The sequence below is a fragment of the Tachyglossus aculeatus genome, chromosome 27 (genome assembly GCF_015852505.1).
Source record: "Tachyglossus aculeatus isolate mTacAcu1 chromosome 27, mTacAcu1.pri, whole genome shotgun sequence".
Taxonomy (NCBI): domain Eukaryota; kingdom Metazoa; phylum Chordata; class Mammalia; order Monotremata; family Tachyglossidae; genus Tachyglossus; species Tachyglossus aculeatus.
Window position 1 is genome coordinate 6,417,847 of NC_052092.1, and position 13,596 is coordinate 6,431,442.

The 13,596-nt window shown below is 58.5% G+C and overlaps 1 protein-coding gene across 2 annotated transcripts; it reads right to left on the bottom strand.

Moving 5' to 3' along the window:
- Positions 1 to 1,510: 1,510 nt before the first annotated feature.
- MFAP5 (microfibril associated protein 5) lies at positions 1,511 to 10,686 on the bottom strand. 2 transcript variants are annotated; one of them, XM_038767902.1, is made up of 10 exons: positions 10,589 to 10,686; positions 9,839 to 9,898; positions 9,028 to 9,063; positions 7,674 to 7,709; positions 6,982 to 7,017; positions 6,587 to 6,622; positions 5,677 to 5,703; positions 4,309 to 4,396; positions 2,833 to 2,906; positions 1,511 to 1,781 (listed from the first exon to the last, which is right to left on the bottom strand). In XM_038767902.1, exons 2-10 carry the CDS (start codon positions 9,894 to 9,896, stop codon positions 1,669 to 1,671), a joined length of 504 nt encoding a protein of 167 aa, XP_038623830.1. In that variant the 5' UTR covers positions 9,897 to 9,898; positions 10,589 to 10,686; the 3' UTR covers positions 1,511 to 1,668. The 2 variants fall into 2 exon arrangements, with proteins under 2 accessions (XP_038623830.1, XP_038623829.1); XM_038767901.1 differs by having other exon boundaries at positions 10,533 to 10,675.
- Between the last annotated feature and the right edge of the window lie 2,910 nt (positions 10,687 to 13,596).

The window sequence follows — 13,596 nt, forward strand, 5'->3', positions numbered from 1 at the left end:
GGGGCGACCCAGTGACTCGGCTGCATTCCAGTGTCCCACCAGCTGATCTGCCCCCGGCCCGGCAGGATTCTGCCCCACTCCGTCCCACTCCCAGGGCCGCAGGAATCTGCCCTTCTCCCAGCCAACCCACCCTGGCCTCCCCCGATCTCCCCGGGCCTGAACCTGGGCCGTTAGAGGATAAAAGATGGGTGAGCGGGCAGGTAAATCGGCTCGTGGAGGGCTCCCCTGCACCCAGCCCAGCGGCGGACAGGGCCCAGACCCCCTTGGTGCCCGGCCTGGGAGGCAGCTGGCCGGGGCACCTGCCTTGGCCGAGGGAAGCCTTGGGGCAGACCACCTGCTCAACCCTCCCGCCGCTGGCTGCCGTTCCGAGGCTCCCAGGCTCCCTTCTCGTGACAGGTGAGATCCTGCCCTCCTGTTCTCCCTGTTGGTCCCATTGGCCTCTTGTCCTAGGGCTGCCCCGCACCCGTGGCCAAGCAGATCCTGGGTGGCCTGAATCCCTGACCGATTAGAGGCAGGGTAGCCCGAATCCGCCCCCTCCCAGAAGCTGGGACTGGGTGATGAGGAGGCATGGGCTCATGGCCCTGTCACACTGTGTGGCTGCACCTGTGTCGTGGGGCCATTTGGATTCATCCCCAGCTCAGCCCCCGAATTCCGGCCCCCAGACGCTGAAGCCCAGTCCCCTGCCCAGATCCCGGGGTCCGTCTCCAGAATTGGTTCCTACACTCCGGGATCTGGCCAGAGTTTCCCTGGAGTCATGTCATGGGAAAGGCTGGGCACCCAACTCTGGTTCCTAAATCTGTGGCCCTCATGGGCGGGGGGGGGGGGGGGGGCGGGAGTCTGGCATAGGGCAGACAACCCCACCCAGTTGAGAGGCCCCCTGCTCAGGCAGGGAAGAGGTTAATGAGGAGGAAAGCCTCTTTCTCAAAATATGGCCAGTGAAACCCTACCCCAGGGAGAGATACTAGCCCCCACAGTGAAGACTGGACTCTTAGGAGTAGTTCCTCCCCTTGCCCCTTGTCCCAGTCATTCATTCATTCATTCATTCAGTCAGTCAGTCAATGGAATTTATTGGGCTCCTAGTGAGTGGTGGGCCAGGAACAAAGTATTTGGGGGAGAATAACAGTAACAAGACACAAGATCCACTCCTACCCCCTGAAAGAGACCACCAAGCAGAGGCTAGTGCTGCCAGGGCTAAGTGGGAAGAGCCCCAAGAAGGGCACGGATGGAAGGAGGCAAAGGAAAGGGACGAGGGCATTAGGATATGGAAAGGAAACTTCGATCTATAAACTAAGATTCCAAACTCTCACTTCTTCCCAAGCGAGGGTCTAGGGGAGCTGAGGGACCAATGGAGATTACCTGTTGAAGGCTGAGGGCAATGGCAGAAACCCCTATGGGAGGGCAGGGCTGGGCATGGGGAGCAGTGGAGGGCAGCGTGGAAAGGGCAGGAGGGAAGGGGGATGGGGAGGGGGATGGAAAAGGGTTGTGGGGGACAAAAGGGGCTAGGACCAGATTGGGGGGCTGGAGGGGAGGGGCAGGAGAGGGCAGGGCAGGGCAGGTTAGAGGGCAGGAGAAGGAAGGGTGGAGCAGATTGGGTTTCTTAGAGGTTGGTGATGTTTTCCTTCCTTCTCCTCCCCTTTTTCTTATTCCTCCTCCTTCTCCTCCTTCTCTTCAGAGGCCACGAGGTCCCTGGAGGTTCTCGTCCCGGCAGTGGGGCCGGCGGAAGAAGTTGGAACGGCGAAGACGGCGTGGGGACAGACCAGCCAAATGGCGGCAAAGCTCATCTGGAAGTGTTGGGGCGGGGGCAGAGACCCAGGGAAGGGGAGGGAGGGATTTGTGAGAGAGAGTCAGAGGGCTCAGTGCCCATCCTTGCCTTGCTCTCTCCCTTACCCCCTTGGTCCTAGAAAATTGACCACCCATTTCAGAGAGATTAAAAAGTGAGGCCTGCTGGGCCCACCTATGGACTCCCCAACAACACTGGGCCTGCCCCCGGCCCACAGGACCTGGCCAGCACCCTGGATCCTGTCTCGCCCCCATCCCCAGCACCCAGGGCCTGTCCTGTCCCCAGGAGCCTGACTTGCCCCCCTCCCCTGGGCCCAGGGCCTGGCCTGCCCCCATCCCCAGCCCCCAGGGCCTACTCCAGGCTGAACACAGTTTCTTTCCGCGAAGTCAGTCTTGCTCTGACTCGAGGACCCAGGAGGGAGTGGGTGGCTGAGTCAAAAGGAGCTATGACTGTGGTGGCTTTTCTGACCACGTTCTCCCTGAGGGGCTGGCTGCTGGAGAAGGTGAGGAGGGCTTCAGGGTCCCTGAGGTACACAGCGAACAGTACCCATGGGCCCCCGGCCTGGACCCTGGCCCGGTCCCAGCCCATTACTCTGCCCAGCGGGATCTCAGCCTCCCACAAAAATCCACAGGGTCAGGGGCTGGGGCTAGGGTCTTCTCAGCCCAACCATTGGTCTGCTGGGCAGCCTTTCTGGCCTGTTTTCATCTCTGTAAAAGGGGATTTTCCCTTTGTAGGGCTGGAGCTGGAGTTTGTGATTCTTCTGTCTAGCTGGGGGCCTGAGGAGGGCTGAATGGGGCTTAGAGAGTTGCCAGAGAACAGGCAGCTCACGCCCCAGGGCCTGACTCCAGACCCACTGACTGCTCCTGCCCAGGGAAAGCCCGCTGGCCCACCGGGGCGGGTGCAGGCCTGGGCTCTGGTCTCAGCTGGCTCTCAGATAGAAGGGGTCGGGCAGGGTAGAAAGCTGTTCCCTGCCTGATCTTGCAGCCTCTCCCCACTCTAGCCAACCCCCCAATGCTCCCTGGCCCACCCACTCAAGCCTGCTGCCCTCTCACCTTTCATGACCTCATCCTCCTTGCAGACGACGCGGGAACAAACCTCGTTGTTGATGATATACATGCGGCGCAGGCTGCAAGATGCAGAGTCACCGCGTGAGGACAGAGACTGAGCCAGCCGAGGGGTACAGCTCCTGATTCCAGCCACTGCCCCCTGGGCCCACTCTACTCTTCTGCAGCCCCTGAGATCAACCCTTCCCTGCCCCTGGCCCTGCTCCTAGGTTCAACCCTTCCCCGCCCTCAACCTCAGTCTCCAAGGCTGCCCTGCCCTAGCTCCAGTCCCCTGGGGTCAACCCTGCTCTGCCCACCCTGCCCTGCCTCGCCCCAAGTCCTCTAGGGTGAGCCCCACCCTACCTCCCCCTCTGGTCAGTCCCCAAGGTGAACCCTGACCCCTCACCTGCGTCCTGGGGTGAATCCACTCCCCAACCCCAGCCCTCACCAGCCCTCTCCTAACGGGACTTCCCTTGTCCACAGCTCCCCACCTTGCTATCAGCCTTGCCCTTTTTTCCCCCAGTGTGTTTCCTGATCCCCATTTCCAGCCTCACCCTCAGCCCAGTGTGCCCTTGGTTCTGCCCCACCCCCAGGACTCAGTTGTCCATATGCCTCCAATATATCAATAGAATTTCTAGACTCTGAGCCCGCTGTTGGGTAGGGACCGTCTCTATATGTTGCCAACTTGTACCTCCCAAGCGCTCTGCACACAGTAAGCATTCAGTAAATATGAGTGAATGAATGAATGAATTTATGACGCTCCTTCCTCTCTAATAATAACAATGATAATATGGTATTTCTTAAGTGCTTACTATATGCCAGGCGCTATACTAGGCACTGGGGTGGATACAAGCAAATTGGGTTGGACACGGTCCCTGTCCTACGTGGAGCTCACAGTCTCAATCCCCATTTTACGAATGAGGGAACTGAGGCCCAGAGAAGTGAAGTGACTTGCCCAAGGTCACACAGCAGACAAGTGGCAGAGCTGGGATTATGACCTTCTGACTCCCAGGCCCATCTTCTATTCACTACGCCATGCTGCTTCTCTAGCCCCCTCGCTCTCTTGGCACAACCGTCCTTTCCCGGGAGCTGTCTCCGGGGCCCAAAATGAAGCAGGCCCCTGGCTCCTAGCTGTAGTTCAAACCTGCCGACCGCTCTCCCATTCCTCAATCAATCAATCGTATTTATTGAGCGCTTACTGTGTGCAGAGCACTGTACTAAGCGCTTGGGAAGTACAAGTTGGCAACATATGGAGACAGTCCCTACCCAACAGTGGGCTCACAGTCTGAGGGAGCCCTCATCATCATCATCATCAATCGTATTTATTGAGCGCTTACTGTGTGCAGAGCGCTGTACTAAGCGCTTGGGAAGTACAAGTTGGCAACATATAGAGACAGTCCCTACCCAAAAGTGCCCTCCTCCCTCAGGGCTCCCCCCCGGGGCGCCGGCTGCCCGGCTGGGCGGCTCCCGCCCGAAGAGGTCTACCTGGTGATGCAGAGCTGCTGGATGCACTGTTTGACCGGCCGGTGGACCGAGTAGAGGCGGGTGCAGGGGAACTGCTCCTCCCGACATTCTGGAACGGGGCCCGAGGCGGAGCCGGAGGGGATGGATGGAGGGATGGATGGATGGAGGGATGGAGGGATGGATGGATGGAGGGATGGATGGATGGAGGGATGGATGGATGGGGGAGCCACAGATCGGTGGACAAGCAGCCCGTGGCCACAAGGGGGCCGCTTAACTCGCTCGGCCTCGCTGCGCCCCCTGGCGGCCTGCTGAGAGGGAGCGCTCCGCCCAGCCCGGGGAGCCCTCGGTGCCCGGTGACCGCCCTGCCCGGGGAGCCCTCGGTGCCCGGTGACCGCCCCGTCCGGGGAGCCCTCGGTGCCCGGTGACCGCCCCGTCCGGGGAGCCCTCGGTGCCCGGTGACCGCCCCGTCCGGGGAGCCCTCGGTGCCCGGTGACCGCCCCGCCTGGGGAGCCCTCGGTGCCCGGAAGACCGCCCCGCCCGGGGAGCTCTCGGTGCCCGGGAGACCTCCCCGATTCACCGGGAGCTCTTCTCTGAGCACGGGAGGCCAGGTCGAGCAGTTGACGGGCTTCGCCGGCACCTCTCAAAACCTATAGCCTCCGATCTGGGATGCGGCCTCCAGCGCCCCCGGGGCTCCCCACACCCCCAGGGTCCCGGGCCCAGCAGCTCAGGGTTAATAATAATAATTATGGTATTTGTTAAGCCCTTACTTAACTTAAGTGAGCAGAACTGAGAAGCAGCGTGGCTCAGTGGAAAAGAGCCCGGGCTTTGGAGTCAAAGGTCATGGGTTCAAACCCCGGCTCCGCCAATTGTCAGCTGTGTGACTTTGGGCAAGTCACTAGACTTCTCTGTGCCTCAGTGATCTCATCTGTAAAATGGGGACTAAGACTGCCCCCCGTGGGACAACCTGATCACCTTGTAACCTCCCTAGCGCTTAGAACAGTGCTTTGCACATAGTAAGTGCTTAATAAATGCCATTATTATTATTATTATTACTATGTGCAAAGCACTGTTCTAAGCGCTGGGGGATGCGAGGTGATCAGGTTGTCCCACGTGGGGCTCACAGTCTTAATCCCCATTTTACAGATGAGGTAACTGAAGCACAGAGAAGTTAAGTGGCTTGCCCAACGTCACACAGCTAAGTGGCGGAGTCGGGATTCGAACCCATGACCTCTTACTCCCAAGGGTTGGGTGGATCATTAATCTGGAGCAGCTTTGGTCCCCCCTGGTTTCCCGTGAGCTGGGCCCTGGGGCAGGGGGAGTCTAACCCATCCTTCGGCCAACCCCGCAGCTGAGAGAGGGTGTGGAGCAGGGGACGCGGGGCACTCGTACCTGCAGTGGTGTTCTTGTCCGAGGCGGCTGAAAGATAGAAGACGGACTTGGGTGCCGCGGAGGCAGGGCCCTTCCCCTCCCCTCTCCGAATCCTGCTGCCTGACGCCTCCATGGCCCCGGGGCGACTCGGACAGGAGGTTGGAATCAGGTGTGTTCAGGTAGGGCTGCCCCGTCGCCCCCAACAGGCTGCCTCCCCCCAAACCCCCAAAGGCCCTCGGAGTGCTGCCCCGGACCCCGAATCCGGCCAGCACTGTGCAGAGCCGAAGGTCCGGGAGATACGGGGGTGGTTTGGCGGGGCTGGGGTCTCTGCGGGGCTTCGGAGAGTCCGGGGCTCAAGGCTCTGCCTCGAGAAGCCCCGGGGGTTCGTCTGTGCGGGCCTGGGAGCGGAACTCAGGGCGGGGCGGTGGCTGGTGGGCGTGGAGGCCCGATAAAACTGGGAAGGTGGGCACCGGAGTGGCGTCAGGAGGGCCCTGGGGGCCTGGTTGGGGGCTAACAGGGGCCGGGAGAGAGCCCGTCGGGTGGAAAGTTGGGGTGCCGCAGATGGGTTGAGAAGCAGTGTGGGTCAGTGGAAAGAGCACGGGCTTTGGAGTCAGAGGTCATGGGTTCAAATCCCATCTCTGCCAAATGTCAGCTGTGTGACTTTGGGCAAGTCACTTAACTTCTCTGGGCCTCAGTTCTGTGAGCCCCCCGTGGGACAACCTGATCACCTTGTAACCTCCCCAGCACTTAGAACAGTGCTCTGCACATAGTAAGTGCTTAACAAATACCATCATTATTATTATTCCAGTTGAACTGAGCACCCCCTTGTGGACAGAACTGGAATGGCAGGCGCCCTGCAAGAGGTCTGAGACTAGGGGACTTATTGACGGTGCGGGGAGAAGGAGGGCGAGGGCCCTGAGACCGAACTCACCTGAATCGTCTGTTACAGGCTGGATATCGGCCAGGGCTGCCAAGGTACAAAACAGAGTGAAAGGGGAGCCCTGGTCCTCAAGTGTGGGCGCGGGGTGGGGGGAGTGGGCAGTCGGGGTTGCTCCTCGATTGGCAGCTGGTAAACTCTCTCACAGGGCACGGCGGGAGAGGCCGTGAGGGAGACCGATGAGGAGGCCGTGAAGGAGGGCAGCTGGTGCAGCGCTCAGACCACCTCGCTTCCCTGAACAACGTCAAGCTCTGGAGTGCCTCTGGGTAGCCCTCTGGCCCTGCGGTGCTCCTGTCCCACCCTAGGCAGTCCCCTGACCCTGCAGTGGCCCCAGAGTAGAGCCAATGGCTCCTATCCCATCTCAATCACCCGCGTCTGATATAACTCGCCTGTGTCATCCGTCGGGGGGTCATCCACTGCTAGGTCTGAAAGACAGGAAACAAGGCGTGACCTACAGGGGATCCCAAGGGAGCGGGTGCGGGTGGGGCGGGGACGAGGGGATGAGGAGAGCTCAGGGCAGCTGGAAAAGGGCCAGCAACAGGGAGAGGCGATCGCAGTCAGAGAGAAGCCCGGCCAACGAAGAGGCAAGTTAAGCAAGGCACTTTCCCCAAATGGGGCAAACCAGATTTGGGGGTTGGCCCCGTGGCCATGCTCCCTCCCCTCTGCCCACAAATGGCCTTTCTCTGAAACGGACCGTTCCCCACTCCCGCTCCTGCTCCTCGGCCCCTCCTCTGTGATCCCCTCATCATCACACCCTCGTCCCCAAGCCCTCATCATCATCATCATCAATCGTATTTATGGAGCGCTTACTATGTGCAGAGCACTGTACTAAGCGCTTGGGAAGTACAAATTGGCAACATATAGAGACAGTCCCTACCCAACAGTGGGCTCACAGTCTAGAAGGGGGAGACAGAGAACAAAACCAAACATACTAACAAAATAAAATAAATAGGATAGATATGTACAAGTAAAATAAATGAATAAATGAATAGAGTAATAAATATGTACAACCATAATAAATATGTACAACCATATGTACACTCCAGATCTCCAGCTCCTCCTCCATAAATGGAACACTTACTAGGGTCATCTGTGAACATCTCTGGAGTTGTGTCATCTGGAAGAAGCAGATTTTCAGCCCCTCTCATTCCACAGCGAGGGCCCCACCCATCCCCGTCTCTCATGGCCCCTGTTCCCACTGCCAAGTCCCTACCTCATTCACTGAGGTCACTAGGGAAATGGAGCATGAGAACTCCCTAACAGTGTGAGCTCCTGGAGGTCAGGGGACATCCCTTTCACTACTCCCAAATGTTTAGGTTCGTGCTCTGCCCACTATAGCCCCTCAATAAATATAACTGATGGATGTAGCGACTGATAAATTCCACTGCCCCTCCACCCTGGGACAGTGACTCCAACTAGGGGAAAGATGGTGACAGAGGGGAGAAGAGGTGAGGACTGAAGGAGGAGGAAGAGAAGGATACAGAAGAGGAGGAGGAAGAGAAGAAGAGAGAGGCAAGACAACCTCTCCATCCCCAACCTCTCTCTTTTTTTGCAATCTCACATTTTCTTCTGCTCCCAGGACAACTCTACATGATGTCCCAACAGAACCTCAAATCAACAGGTCCAATAATGAACTCCTCATCTTCCCTCCCAAATCCTCTCCTCCCCCTTACTTTCCCATCCTGTTGACAATACTATCATTTTTCCCGTCTCACAAGTTGACGACCTTGGCATTATTCTTGATTCATCTCTCTCCTTCAATCAGCATATTTGGTCAGACACCAGAGCCCCTCAGTTACTTCCTCACAACATCTCCAGAATCCACACCTTCACCTCCCTTCAAACTGTACTGTGCTGATTCAAATACTTATTAAATCCCACCTTTATTTCAACATTAGCCTCCTCGCAGATCTTCCTGCCTCCAGCCTCTCCCCTCTCCAGTTCATACTTCACTCTACAGCCTAGATCATTTTTCTAAAACTTTCTGAAAACATCTTTCCACTCCTCAGAAACCCTGTGGGAAGGAGGTCCCCGCCGTCAGTGCCCGGTGTCCCATGGGGCAGGGGTGCTAGCTGGGGTTCTGCCCCCATGTGCCCTGCGTGACTTCACGGGGCTGTAGCAGCAGTAGCAGGAGGGCGACGAGGTCTGTCCACCTCGCCTCTCCCCTGCAGCCCTCCAACCCTGAAAAACGACACAAGTTGGCCCATGCATCTAGCAAACCAGATCTATTGGCCCGTTAACTGGGGCAATTTGCTCCACTTCCTAACTCCATCCTTCTTGCAGCTGGTAGCACCCGCTCTGGCTTCCAGGATTTCCAAGAAAAGTAGCGTCTGTTCTGGGTGGGTATTTTTTTTCCCTGCCCTCTCTTCTCTCTCTCTGCTGTCCCCTGTCCCTGTTCCACCCCTCCCGCCCCGCAGGCACAAAGAGATACTTACCCCCTCGCTGGGCATTGGCCCCTGGCTGTATCCAGGCTGCAGAGGAAGGAGGGAGAGAGAGGACAGAGGATGAGGGAATGAGGAGGGATGCGTGAGTCCGGCCCCTCCCATGGTCTCTACTCTTCCTGTTAAGGCGAAGTGTGTTGCCAAGGGGACCCCACGGCCAGCTGGACTTGAGCCATACTCTGCTGGGTCCTGACACAACTGATCCATTGACCTCTTCCCCCCAATATACACTGACTCGCCCCTACACTGACCTCGGCCCCTCACTGAACTTGCCACCGCCGCCATCACTGGCCTCAATCACCCTTTACCTTGAAGTCTGCTATGGACCTCACCCCGCCTTCCCACGACCAGCTTTGAGCTGTGGATTTTGCTGTTCACAGCCTCACTACACTGCCCCCAGGTTTCCTCCTCCTCAGACACTTCACCTGTTACCCCTCCCCCGACTCCTTGGCAGGGGCTGTGTCCGCTCAGTCTGTCTTGTCCCAAATCCCTGGCCCCTTGTGGTGGTCCCAGTCATCTTCCCATGTCCTGGGCCTCATGTCTTGTCCCGTGTCCCTTGCCCGGCTCCCATTCCCTTGGCCTGTGTCCCATGCCACATGTCCTATGCCTCTGCAATGCCCATACCTTCTCCCGTGTCCTGAGCCCTGGGTCCCATGTCCTGTGTCCTATGTAGAGCCCCATGCCTTGTTCTATATCCTGAATCCTTTGCCCCATGCTATGTCCTCCCCAACCCATCCTCCTGTGTTCCACATCTTATGGCTTCTCCGTATCTTGGGTGCCCTGCCCATGTGGTCCCCCGACTCACCGGATAGAGTAGCAAGGGCCACAAGGCACAGCAAGGCATGGGGACTGCTGGGCAGCATTTCTGGGGGAGGGCAGACAGGAGGCTGGTCGTCAGTACAGACCGGACCCCCAGCCTCCTCCATCCAGCCTCCTTCGTCCTTTCTCCTGCCTCCATACAGCCTCTTCTCTCCAGCCTCCCCCATCCAGCTTCTTCTGTCGAATCTCCCGCCTCCAACCAATCTCTTCTGTTTAACGATCTCCTTCCAGTCTTCCCCATCGCCCTCCTTCCTTCAGCCTCCCTCTTCCAACCAGCCTCCCTCCAGATTCCTGGATAGGCTCCTCTCCCCTGCTTGCCTCAGTCTCTCCCATCACCCAGACTGCAGGTAACAGGAAAGTTTACCTTCAACCCTCCCCCCCTAAAAAGCCTTCCCTGACCTCAGGATCCTGTCATTCCTCCCGGCCAGACCAGGCTCTGGTCATAGGATGACTCTCACTGTTCTTCCTCTCCCCTTCCCTCCTTCCTTCCCTCCTTTCTTCCTTTCCTCCCTCTCTCCTTCCCTCCTTCCTGCCCTCCCTTCTTCCTTCCTTCCTCCCTCCCTCCTTTCTTCTGTCCCTCCTTCCCTCCCTCCCTGCATCCCTCCCTTCCTCCTTCTCACCCTCCTTTCTTCTGTCCCTCCTTCCCTCCCTCCCTGCATCCCTCCCTTCCTCCTTCTCACCCTCCTTCCTTCTCTCCCTCCTTCCCTTCTTCTCTCCGTCCTTCCCTCTCTCCCACCGTCTCGTTCGGCTGTCAGGCGCGCCTCTCCCCTCTCGGCCGGCCGTTCTGTTCCCCCCGGGCTGGAGCTGGAGGTCCGGCCCCTCCCCAGAAAAGACCTCCTCAGCTCTGCCGTTGCCACAACAACAAGGGAGGGAGAGGAGCGAGGGAGGGGTCCAGGAGGAGTGTCCTAACGGGACTGGAATGAGGGGCCTCGGCCGTCTGGCGGGGTTGCCTGCGGCTGCAGCCGCTCCCACCCTCATTCCTGGCACTGACCACCCGTGTCTGGAGGACTCCCAGGCCGTCTGGGTGGGCCTGCGGCCAGGTCTCACGCCCGAGCACATGTGCGTCGCCTGCTCTTGGCCTTGTGCCTCTCTGCTCCCCCGACCCTTTCCCTCCTGTCACCAATAGCCCCTTCTTCCTTCCTTCTCTCCCTCCACCCCACTCCAACCCTTTGGACCCCTCTCGTCCCCTCCACCCCCACTCTTCTCTCTCTGCCTCCCTCTGTCTCCAACCCCCACTCCAGCCACCTGCCTCTTCCCATTGAAGCTATTCCCTCTCCCTCCAAAGTATCACTCCGAGAACCCAACTGAGACTCCTTCTCTCTATTCCCTCATGGTTCTTTCAGTCCCCTTTCCTCTTCTCATCTGTGTTTTTCTCCGATCTTTCCGGCTTTTCTTTCTGTTTCTACTGACCAGCACTTCCTGTCACCACTTCCCTTTCTCTCCCCTGCTACATCTCTCCTTCCCACCCTCAGGGCCTCTCCGGGCTTCCTGCCTTTCCTTCTGCCCACATTGTCCCCCACACCCCTCCCTCCAAGGACACCCCCCCACCCCGAACGTTCACTTCATGACCCAGCCAAGACTGACAGCTGCTAGGTGGGATCCCATCCCTCCGGGGTGAGGGGCCCCACTGGATCCGGAGGGAGGCAAGTTATTATTATTATGGTATTTGTTAAGCACTTACTATGTGCCAAACACTGTACTAAGTGCTGGGTTGGACACAAGCAAATTGGGTTGGACACAGTCCCTATCCCACTTGGGGTTCCCAGTCTCAATCCCCATTTTACAAATGAGGTAACTGAGGCCCAGAGAAGTGAAGTGATTTGCCCAAAGTCACACAGCAGACAAATGGCAGAGGTGGGATTAGAACCCATGACCTTCTGACTCCCAGACCCATGCTCTATCCACTAGGCCACGCTGCTTCTCTAAGGTTGAGAGCAAATAGCAGGAATCAGGTCTAAGTGATTTTCCCCCTAGAATGAGGTGAGCACGGGGAACCCTCTCCCGCAAGTCGAGAAGCAGCATGGCTCAGTGGAAAGAGCCTTGGCTTTGGAGTCAGAGGTCATGGGTTCAAATCCCGCTCTGCCAACTGTAAGCTGTGTGACTTTGGGCAAGTCACTTAACTTCTCTGTACCTTAGTTACCTCATCTGTAAAAATGGGGATTGAAACTGTAAGCCCCGCCTTGGGACAACCTGATCACCTTGTAACCTCCCCAGCGCTTAGAACAGTGCTTTGCATATAGTAAGAGCTTAATAAATGCCATTATTATTATTATTATTATTATTATTAGTATTATTAAGGTGCCGCGGAGCCAGATCCCAGAGGCATTTGCACAGATCCAGGGGTGAGAGACAGTCCGTCCTTGCTGGCTCGCTGAGGTGACCGAGAGGGGAGCGTCAAGGGTGTTGGATTGTCTGTGTTGGGTCATTGTGGGGAGGGTCAAGGATGGAGAGGGGAGAGTCAGGGGTGTGGAATGGTCAGCGCTGGAGAGGAAAGTATCAGCGGTATGGGACCTCCCGTGCTGGGTCACTGGAGAGGGGAGAATCAGGGGTGTGGGTTGGTTCCGAGAGAAGCAGCATGGCTCAGTGGAAAGAGCACGGGGTTTGGAGTCAGAGGTCATGGGTTCGAATCCCGACTCTGCCACATGTCTGCTGTGTGACCTTGGGCAAGTCACCTCACTTCTCTGAGCCTCAGTGACCTCATCTGTAAAATGGGGATTAAGACTGTGAGCCCCACGTGGGACAACCTGATCACCATGTATCCCCCCAGCGCTTAGAACAGTGCTCTGCACATAGTAAGCGCTTAACAAATGCCATTATTATTATTATTATTATTCCTCTCGAACCCCGACGGGGCGGGTGGGGCAGAGGTGGCTGCGGGCGGGAGGGTGGGGGGCAGCAAAGGCAGTATGGAGGGGCCGGGCCGGGCCGGGCGCAGGCGGGCGGCCTTAGGTCTGGAGCGCTGAAGGTTTCCGAGGGGCCCGAGCCGAGGCAAACTGGCCCCGGGCCGCGCTGGCAGCGACGAGCCGCCATGAGCTCAACGGCGTGGGCCGCTGGCGTCCCCCGGCGGAGGGAGGGGCTTCTCCCCGGGCTCCCCGGCCTGGAGGCGGCGGGCCTGGCGGCGGCCAGAACACCGGGTCCCGGGCCAGGCGGCGCCGAGGGGCCTCCGACGGGGGAGCGGGCCGGCCAGAAGCCCTCTATCCGGCCGCTCTCGCAGCTCCTGGCCCGACACCCCGGCCCCCCGAAATTCAGGCCCCCAGGGGATCCAGGCCTCCGGCCCCGTAGTCCCCAACCCCGCCGCTGAGCTCCCAGCCCGGCCGCCCCCGCCCCCTCCTCTGCCCCAGGTCAGCCCAGCCTCCTGGACAGAGGCCGGACAACATCCCACCCTGAGAGGGTGACTCACCAGGAGGCCAACAACGCCTACCCCAACACGGCCCCTTTCCCTCCGTCTGCTCCCCGGACCCCCACCCTGCTGTCCGTCTAGTCTCGAGGCTCCGGCCGGGTCGGGGGAGAAGCGGCTTGGACCCCACATCATCAGCATCGTCGTCATCAATGGTATATATTGAGCGAGGGCTTACTCTGTGCAGAGCACTGTACCAAGCGCTTGGGCGGGTACAGTACAGTAGAGTTGGCAGATACATTCCCTGCCCATAATGAGCAGCGGCTATAACTCTAGGGAGACTCCAGGCGAATTCCAGCTTGCATCCCAACTCCATTCTCCACTTCCAGGCTGATCCCCACGATGTA